At 49.4% G+C, this 9,987-nt stretch overlaps 1 protein-coding gene across 1 annotated transcript in view; it reads left to right on the plus strand.

Moving 5' to 3' along the window:
• The window catches only part of LOC311360154 (neuron navigator 1-like), a gene marked incomplete at its 5' end in the record, with an annotated part of 51,122 nt that extends 42,389 nt beyond the window's left edge, over positions 1-8,733 (plus strand). Inside the window, 14 exon segments of the mRNA XM_084480250.1 lie at positions 452-573; positions 1,188-1,366; positions 1,908-2,070; positions 2,191-2,389; positions 2,505-2,590; positions 2,813-2,908; positions 3,184-3,355; positions 4,057-4,328; positions 4,542-4,693; positions 4,803-4,874; positions 5,019-5,227; positions 5,926-6,044; positions 6,346-6,534; positions 6,803-8,733. Coding sequence (XP_084336376.1) covers positions 452-573; positions 1,188-1,366; positions 1,908-2,070; positions 2,191-2,389; positions 2,505-2,590; positions 2,813-2,908; positions 3,184-3,355; positions 4,057-4,328; positions 4,542-4,693; positions 4,803-4,874; positions 5,019-5,227; positions 5,926-6,044; positions 6,346-6,534; positions 6,803-6,898 — 2,126 coding nt within the window. The 3' untranslated portion in view covers positions 6,899-8,733.
• Positions 8,734-9,987: the final 1,254 nt, after the last annotated feature.

Genomic DNA, 9,987 nt, shown 5'->3' on the forward strand with positions numbered 1-9,987 from the left:
GTCTGTCTGCCTGTCTGTCTGTCAGCCTATCTGTCTGCCCGTCTGTCTGTCTGCCCGTCTGTCTGTCAGTCTGTCTGTCTGCCTGTCTGTCAGCCTATCTGTCTGCCCGTCTGTCTGTCTGCCCGTCTGTCTGTCTGTCTGCCTGCCCGTCTGTCTGTCTGCCCATCTGTCTGTCAGTCTGCCCGTCTGTCTGTCTGCCCGTCTGTCTGTCTGTCAGCCTGTCCACCTGCCTGTCTGTCTGCCTACCTGGATGTTGCATATGGCCATCTGTCTGTCTGTCTGTCTGTGTGCCTGTCTGTCTGTCTGTCTGTCTGTCTGTCCAGCCTCTACTCCCCAGCCTATATCTTTGATGGTCTACGTAACATGTATCGCTTAATGGAACAGATGTGTATCTGTGTGTGTGTGTGTGTGTGTGCGTGCGTGTGTGTGTGCGTGCGTGTGCGTGTGCCAGATGTGCGCATGCACCGGCAGAACTCCTGTGAGAGCATCTCCAGCCTCAACAGCCTCAGCAGCCTCTCCAGCCTCGGCAGCCTGAAGGAGCAGGAGGCCAAGAAGAAGAAGAAGAAGAGCTGGGTAATCCCCCCGCTCAGCGCTCCCCACTCTACTGCTACTGTCTGTTCTGTCCATCCTCTACTTTAGTTAACCAGGCACGCCCCTTGTCAGGCACCAGCAGTAGAGCCAAGTAGAGCCAAGAGTCAACAAACGCTCAAAAGCATAGCCGTATGCACACACACACACACACACACACACACACAGACACACACACACACTAAGCCCTGATTTGCGTTCATCCTTCTGTCCTGCTCCTGTCCTCCTCCTCTCCATCTTCATCCATCCCTCTCTATTTCATTACCATTCAAAAGAGCTTTATGAGCACTTCTTTCCACTCCGACACTCTTTGGGAACGTTATGGGAGTGTCAATAGTAAGATTATTATCAAAATAGCAGAAGTATGGGCTGGCCAGCATTTTTTATTTGTAGTATATATCAGTTACAGGATGTTATTTTATAGATAACATCATTGACACCACTGTAGATCGGCCCTGGCTGCAGATATATCCAGGTTGTTTTAAGCTACAAGCTACTTGAAATGTTACGCACTGCGGCTTTAAATGAAATGTCAAGTGCAAGCACAGCAGAAGACAACGAGCCGACGTTCTCTCCCTTGTCTCTCCTCTGCCGAGCAGCTAAGGAGTTCCTTCGGCAAGGCGTTCAGCATCAAGAAAGGAGGCAAGACGTACTCGGACATCGAGGAGATCGCCACGCCCGACTCCTCGGCCCCCAACTCCCCCAAGATGTGCCACGAGGGGAGCGAGGGCGGAGACAGCCCGTCCATGAGGAACTCCATCTCCGCCACCTCCTCTGTGTGAGTCCTCTCTGTCAGGAGGACCTCTCCCCCTCAGACACTGATCACTGGCTGACCCTGGTCATGTGGTCTCCGGTCCCGGCCCGTCACGCAGTGGAACCTATCAGAGTGCACACTGCCAGTGACAGTTAAAGTGCCAATATCAAAGATTTCTGTGTCGTTCTCTTTGGCGACACCTTTGGAGTTAGGCAGTACTTGCTCCCCTAGATGTGCTTGTATACTTGTATACTTCTATATTGTATATTAAAGCGGTAATTGCCGCCCACACCCAGTTCATAACGTTCACAACGTTCGTAATAATGCAAATGCAAGGGCTTTGATCATGAGGCTTCAGGCGCCAACGTGTTCGCTCATTACCTCATTACCTCATTCATTTATTCACGTGAACATTTCAACAGTCCCACGTTCAACAATGTCCATCGAGCTATTTCACCTGGCGTTGTGTCACTGGTGAGCGGCCGTTCTCCATCGGACGACTGTGGTTTCGGTTGAGGTGCGTGAGTCGGTCTTAATGGTCTGTGTCGGTCGGTCGTCCCTCCAGCATCATGGAGAACCCCGAGGAGGGCGAGGGCGAGGAGAGGGTCGTCTCTGAGCTCCGCTCCGAACTCTGGGAGAAAGAGAGGAAGTTGACGGACATCCGACTAGAGGCGCTAAGCTCCGCCCACCAGCTGGAGCAGCTGCGGGACGCCATGAACAACATGCAGGTGTGTGTGTGCGTGCGTGCGTGCGTGTGTGTGTTGTGTGTGGGGTGGGCTTGATTATATAATGGATTAATGGTACTCCAGAGTCCCGATATCTAAGCATCCCCTGTCCCCGTGCCACAGTCCACGGTGGAGAACCTGAAGGCTGAGAACGACCAGTTGAAAACGGGGAGTGTGGTCCAACTTCCGGGCTCTGGCCCCACCAGCTCCACCTCCCAGCCCTCGGGACTGGCCTCTCTCCTGGGGCCGTCGTCGCGGCAGCCAATGAGCTTGTCCCTTACCAAGTCCTTCAGCCTCAGTCTGAGCGATTGTAAAGATCCAGGTAGGAGACACGGGGCGTCCTCCTCACAAACACATCACCGCCGGCACGACGCCTGTCAACCCGTCACACAGACGCCTCCTCCTCACCCCTCTCCCTCCTCCCCTCCTGTGCTCAGTGTCTTCAGCGGAGGTGACCAGCGTGTCCTCCCATCGAGACGAGACCAGCGTCCAGGTGCTGGTGCACATCAGCGATCAGGTCGAGGTGGGTATCAAAACAGAAGACTGATACTAGCCGTACACCTTTATGTTACGCAGGGTTTCACTCTCCCCCTTTATCTAACTATCTCAATGTCTATCTCGTCTATCGATCTCAATTTTGCTAGACAATATTAACACGAGTCTCGTTTCTATGAATATAAGTATGATGTTTGACAGCAAAGAGGCTGAGGTGATCACACTGCTCCCCACTCTTCCTCCCTCCCAGGATAGCAAGCAGCAGGACTACTACCTGGGCTCGGTGACCGTGGACGGACGGACGGACTGGACCAGTCTGGACGCCCTCATAGCCAAGACCTTCCGGGTACGTCGTCCTCGCTCCCCATCAGTAGATACTCGTGTGTCTTTCTTTGAACAAGTGCTTATATCGGGTTGAATATGAAGAAACTTGATGGAATCCGCTTGCTGTTTTTATAGTTGAAAAATGTATGACCATTGTACATCACACATTCAAATGTATAATATAAAATGATAATACTGCGACAGTGTGAAGACATGTACAATAGAACACAAAAGTGGTTTAATGTAGTATTATTTACATTTATGTTAACCAGTGCTGTGTGTGATGTGGATCCTCAGGACTATCTGATGCAAGTGGATCCAACTGCCAGCCTGGGTCTGTCCTGTGATTCGCTACACAGCTACCAGCTGACCGAGGACGGGCAGCGTGTGATTGGTGGAGACAAGCCTGCGCTCTCCCCCTCACGTTGCCTAGGGAATAGTCAATCTCGTATCCTGGTGACCTTGAAAGGTTAGTATCATGACTAAGTGGAAGAACGCGAACACTATTTACTACTATCACTGACTTGAAATATAAAGTAGTGTCAAAAATATAATACAATAATATAGTGTATAATATTTAAATTCCTGCTCTGGACTACAGTTGTAGTTGATATCTAATTCCTTGCTGTCGTTCTCTTGACACTCTGGGGCATAGATCTCTATTCTTTAGCAGTGATTGTTGTCGCAGACAAGCTGATTATTTACAGTGTTTACATTAGTCGATGCTCTGTACAACAAGAGGAGGAATGCTTTACAAAGAATTGCATAAGGGAAACACAAATAAATTAACAAAGACATGAACTCTTATAAACTCTTATAAAACTCTTATAACTCAGGGCTGATTATGGTCTCACGTTCACGCAACACAAGGGGGTTACTTAATCTTGAATCTTGAATCTTGGACCCTCCTTGCGTTCACCGCAAGGACCTGACGTGTGCCTCCCGAAAATTGTAACCTTCCGTCGAGGCGACACAGCCGCAAGGGCTGTGATTGGTCCGCTCACTAAAACCCGACTCAGACCCATAACGGTTCACGACTGCGTCGTTAGCGTCTGCGTGGTCGTCGCGTTGCGTGAACGTGGGACCATAATTAGCCCTGTACTCTCTACTCTCATAAAACCTGTAATACTCTGTGAGTTAAAACAAACCCCTCCTGGCTCGCCGCTCTAGGTCTGAGGGAGAAGTGCGTGGACTCCCTGGTGTTCGAGACGCTGATCCCCAAGCCCATGACGCAGCACTACATCGGCCTGCTGCTCAAGCACCGCCGCCTGGTGATGTCCGGGCCCAGCGGCACCGGGAAGACCTACCTGGCCCAGCGCCTGGCCCAGTACGCCCTGCAGCGCAGCCGCGCCGGCTCCCCCGACGCCAGCGCCGACCCCGGGTCCCCGGGGCCCGCGCACGGCCCCACGGTCACGTTCAACATGCACCGCCAGTCCCACAAGGTGAGCCGTCGGCGCCGTTCGTTCCTCTGTTGTTCAACACTTTTGAGATCTTTTTGTGGCGAGATTCATTTTTTGGGGGGGGAGATTAAATCACGTTATTTCACTTCAAGTCTCTTGTGTCTTTAGTATCTTTATCTATCTATCTTATCAGAGATATCTTCATCTCTGCCTCCAGTGAAGCCAAACCCTAACTTTAAGTCTTTGCTTTGACAGGAGCTGCAATTGTATCTGTCGGACCTGGCCAATCAGATTGACCGAGAGAGCGGCGGAGAGATGCCGTTGGCCATTGTCATCGATGACATCAGCGACGCCACAGCCATCAGTGAGCTAATCAACGGCGCGCTGACCTGCAAGTATCACAAATGGTGAGTCCGACGGAGGACATGGTCATACAGTAACGTCGCATTAAACAGTCCAGCAGCAATCACAGTTGCACATTTGTTAACGTCTTCTGTTTTTATTCTCATTTACCAGTCCGTACATTATTGGAACAACCAATCAGCCGGTCAAGATGGGCTCCAACCATGGACTGCATCTCAGCTTCCGGTAGGTCCACTCGGCATCACGGAGTCCGCCCGTCGCTCGGAGGTCCTCATGGTTCACTCCTCATCGTTCACTCCTCATGGTTCACTCCTCATCGTTCACTCCTCATCGTTCACTCCTCATGGTTCACTCCTCTTGTGTCTCCAGGATGGTGACCTTCTCCAACAACGTGGAGCCTGCCAACGGCTTCCTGGTCAGGTACCTGCACAGGAAGGCGGTGGAGGCCAAGCAGAAGGAGAAGGTCCACGACGCCGCCGGCCACCAGGCCCTCCTCAGCGTGCTGGACTGGGTCCCGCAGCTGTGGTACCACCTGCACACCTTCCTCGAGAAACACAGCACTTCAGACTTCCTCATAGGTGAGAGAGTGAGAGAGTGAGAGAGAAATGGTGGGAGGGTCAGCAAAATAACAAGTAATGAAATACAAGATGTGATGATGGTGGTGGTGGTGGTGGTGGTGATGATGATGATGGTAGTGATGATGATGTTGACGTCAATGTTGATGGCGGGTGGTGATGGGTGGTGGAGGTGGTTATGAAAACGGTGGTGGTGGTGATCGTTGTGATGGTGATGATGATGGTGTAATGATTACGATGGTGGTGATGAAGGGGATGGTGATCATGACAGAGGTGGTGATGAGGGTGGTGTTGATGATGGTGAGGGTGGTGATGGTGAGGGTGGTGGTGGTGGTGATGAGGGTGGTAGTGGTGGTGATGATGATGATGGTGGTGGTGGTGGTGGTGAGGGTGGTGGTGGTGATGACGGTGGCGGTGGTGATGAGGGGTGGTGGTGGTGGTGAGGGTGAGGGTGGTGGTTATGATGGTGGTGGTGGTGAGGGTGAGGGTGGTGGTGGTGATGAGGGTGGTGGTGATGAGGGTGGTGGTGGTGGTGGTGATGAGGGTGGTGGTGGTGATGAGGGTGGTGGTGATGACGATGGGATATGAATCAGACCATCTTGTTGTTACTCGCTGCGTGTTGTGTGACCATCTTGTTGTTACTCACTGCGTGTTGTGTGACCATCTTGTTGTTACTCACTGTGTGTTGCTCCGTTGCCCAGGTCCCTGCTTCTTCCTGTCGTGCCCGGTGACGGTGGCAGAGTTCCGGCCGTGGTTCATCGACCTCTGGAACCAGTCCATCATACCCTACCTGCAGGAGGGGGCGCGGGACGGCAGCAAGGTACACACACACGCATGCACACGCACACACGCACACAGAAACACAGAAACACACACATACACACACACACACACACACACACCGCACATGCACACGCGCACACCACTCAAAAACACACACCGCACATGTACACAGAAACACACACACACACACACACACACACACACACTAACATAGGCCCACTAATAAAAGGTCCGTAACAGTCACTCAGATGATCACAGATGAAGTGCTGATTTTGTGTTGATGTGTTTTGTTGACATCCTGTTGCTCTAACGTGTACATTCCTCTCTCTTGCCTCCAGGTTCATGGTCAGAAGGCTGTGTGGGAGGACCCTGTGGACTGGGTGAGAGGGACTCTGCCCTGGCCAAACGCCCAGCAGGACCAGTCCAGACTCTTCCATCTACCTCCCCCTACCGTGGGCCCCTCCACGGAGGATAAGAGGCCCCCAAAGGACACACCTCCCCCCAGCACGCTAGAGTCCGACCCATTGGTGAGACTGGCTTCATATGGGCTTGAGATGGGAGGGCGAGAATATGTGTGTGCACATTTTACCTTTAAAAGTGAACCATTCAACCTAGATCCATAAACATTAAACATCTATTCATACCATTAAACATCTATTCATAGTTTTCTCTAAAAAAAAAAAAGCTGAAAAGTAAAATAGATAATAGATAATAATATGCTAAATATGAAGGCTTGAGTTGGTCCTTGGCTGTGACTGAGTGTGTTCTTGCTCTCTGTCTCCCCCTGCTGTCCAGATGGCCATGCTGCTGAAGCTCCAGGAGTCGGCCAACTACATAGAGTCTCCAGAGCGGGACTGCACCCTGGACCCCAGCTTCCAGACCACACTGTGAAGTAAACAGTGTGGTCCCAGACTGTCCTTAGTGATACGGCCAGAGCTCTGGAGCGTGGCAACACAGGGTGCAATCCAAATATGAACTTTAAGCAAGCCTCTACGAGGAACTTGCTGTTTGTTCAAGAACACGTGTGGACTAGAAGCAAACGATTATCTGCAACAGTTATGGCCTGCCATTCTATAACAACATTGGAGAAAAACTACAAAATTGCTTTCTAGTATCTCTATCGTATGTCGGGAAATGTATTGACGTGTCCGGTTTTTGTCTTGAGTCCTTTAAAGTATATCCCTGCATAGTAGCCAGAGTAATATGACACCAATTGAGTTGATCTTACACATCCTAGTTATATTCTAACTGCCATTAAAATGTGGCACTGGCTTAATTGTACTCAAGTCAAACAAATTAGACCAAGGAATTAACCACGAAATTGTAATAAGTATATAATTGTGACAACATTCAAAAACCCTTAACAAAGATTTGGTTGACAGCCAAAATGCACTTTATTTTCTATTAAATTTGACCTAGCTGTGCTAGTGACTGTGACTCAATGGGGACTATCAGAATGGCCCAACGTTGTAGTTCCTCTTCTATCCTTTAGAGGGCAGTGTTTACCAACTGCTGCCTCAGTGCTCTGGCGCGTTTCCTTCTTATTAAAGGTGCCTGTAAACTACACACACACCCTCACACAACTTCAACATAGCCTTGAGACGATTCGATTATTTTTAATTGTGCCAATGTGCCATTTAATTATAGTTGCATAATTTGTGCATTGGATATCGAGGTTTGAATTTGCAAGTACTTATAGGAATGAACATGCATGAGTGAAACTGAACACAATTTTTTAAGGTTAAGATGACATCATTCATCAGTCGATTCAGTAGGTCAGTGATAGTGTGGTCCAGGGGTATGATATGATATGAATAAACACAAATTCATCACTTCCAGCGAAACTGCCAAGGTCATACTGGTGGTAGTAAACATTCCTACTGAGACGATCTAGGGCTCTGGAAGCATTTTAATGTCTTGGACTCAACGCTTCACGCAGCATAATGTTCACACACACACACACCACCGGCTAAGCTCATATACATCCAATACCTTATGTCAGATTTTGAGATAATCCTTGCTTGATAAATAGCGAGGGTAGAGCTTTTAAATGTTGAGTTATTTTTTAAAAGGTTTTCTACTGCATCCCCCTCACTGATTTGTATACATTTACTATCATCACTCCTCCACACATCGGTCTTACGGTCTTTCTGAAAATGATCAGACAATATTGTTTCTTTGCTACTTTACGGTCATTTTAACTAATGTTTTACACTCTCAACTCCTGTACTGCGTTCCTTCCTTTGTGTTTTTTGAGCTTCAAACTAGAGTGAATGGCTTAATCTCACTCCCCTGTGGGTGGGTGTGTGTCTTCCTGCATGGCGCTCTATGCACACACTTTGTTTTAGTCTCCCCTGTGGACGGCGTGGTTGGCTGACATGTGAAAGTACTGTTACAGAGTGCTCCGGACTGGGACAGCAGCATGGGGAATCACCCATTTTTTCTCACCCATGTCAAAATAAAAGAGGTTGATTCTCACGTCCAGCTGGTGACCCCTAACCCCTGGCCAAGGACCTCAGACTGCTGCAGTGCAGCTCTGAACAGCCCCCCATACCTTCTCATAACCGAACAGAAACAGGGTGCTAGCATTAGGTCGCCATCTGCTGCTATTGTTGCTGCCTCAGACTACCTGTGCCTATCATATGACTTCCTGTTCATCCGTCACTGGCTGCTCGGCTTTACTGCAGCAGGCCTCGTCTGAGAGGAAGCCACTCGACATGTCTTCCTCTGAAGCCCCCCCCCCCCCCCCCCCTCCCCCCTCTCCCTCTCTTCTCTCTCTCTTGCTCTTTCTCTCTCTCTCTCTCTCTGATGTCACTTTAAGGATGTCACACACACAGCCACACACCAGGTCTACAGAGAACCGGGGGGGGGGGGGGGGGGGGGGGGGTGAAGTGAGGGATGTTTAAACATGTGGCAGGAAGTGATGGAGGTGGTGGTGGAGATGGTGGTTTGGTCTCATGATGTTCTGCAGAGAGAGAACCGATTGTATTGTATGTCACTGGACCCGTGTTAAAAACAGCCCATTGAGCAGAATGTGTGCTCTCATAACATTGGAGCGCAAAAGAAAAAAAGACAACCACAAGCATGTTCTGAATATCAGTATGAAAGGTGTGGTGTTTATCAGCCTACCTGCAAGAGGAAGTTGTGTAACCAGATCGGAAGCTATAAGTGAGGGGATGATGATGACGATAATGATGCATGTGTGTTCCCAAAGTGAATTGCTTTATTGGACCTACCGTTTTGACCTGAGGGTTAGGGAGGTTTTTTTGTTTTTTGTTTTTAAATCACAGAATTTTACGGTTTCAATGTTGTTTTATAAGAGTTCATATGTCTTTGTTGATTTGTGTTTCCCTTATGCAATTCTTTGTAAAGCATTCCTCCTCTTTTTGTACAGAGCATCGACTAATGTAAACACTGTAAATAATCAGCTTGTCTGCGACAACAATCACTACTAAAGAATAGAGATCTATGCCCCAGAGTGTCAAGAGAAAGACAGAGTCTACTTGTTGTTTTCTTGTTTTGGTTTCTCTTCCACCTCTAATGAGAAGACGCACTTGGGTGGCTGGGGGCCCGGCGTGGCTTCACGGCATGTTTCTATAACCACATGGATCCCATATGTCTAACATTGCTCCGTGGTCACTCAATAAATTCATGCCAATTTTCACATCAATGTGCTTTGTGTTTTGTTTGTATGCAATCAGACCTATTTTCAAGTCCCCCAATAGGTGGCGCCAAATCTCTTATGCCTTGTCGATGCAAATTCCCTCGCCATAAGCGTGTGCGGTTCTCGCTCTACTGCGAGGATATTCTAGATGATGGACCTGAGTGTCCGGACCTGAGGGCCAGAGGAGGTTCCCACATGTCTGACAGTGTGGAAGAGGCGGAGCCATGCTCGGCCCCATACATATATATATAACATAACGTCCTTGGCTGGCTCGTTAATCCAGTTGACTGGCCGTCCCCCCAGGGTACCTAGCACG

The sequence above is a fragment of the Micromesistius poutassou genome (assembly GCF_964030765.1).
Source record: "Micromesistius poutassou genome assembly, chromosome: 15".
Taxonomy (NCBI): Eukaryota; Metazoa; Chordata; class Actinopteri; order Gadiformes; family Gadidae; genus Micromesistius; species Micromesistius poutassou.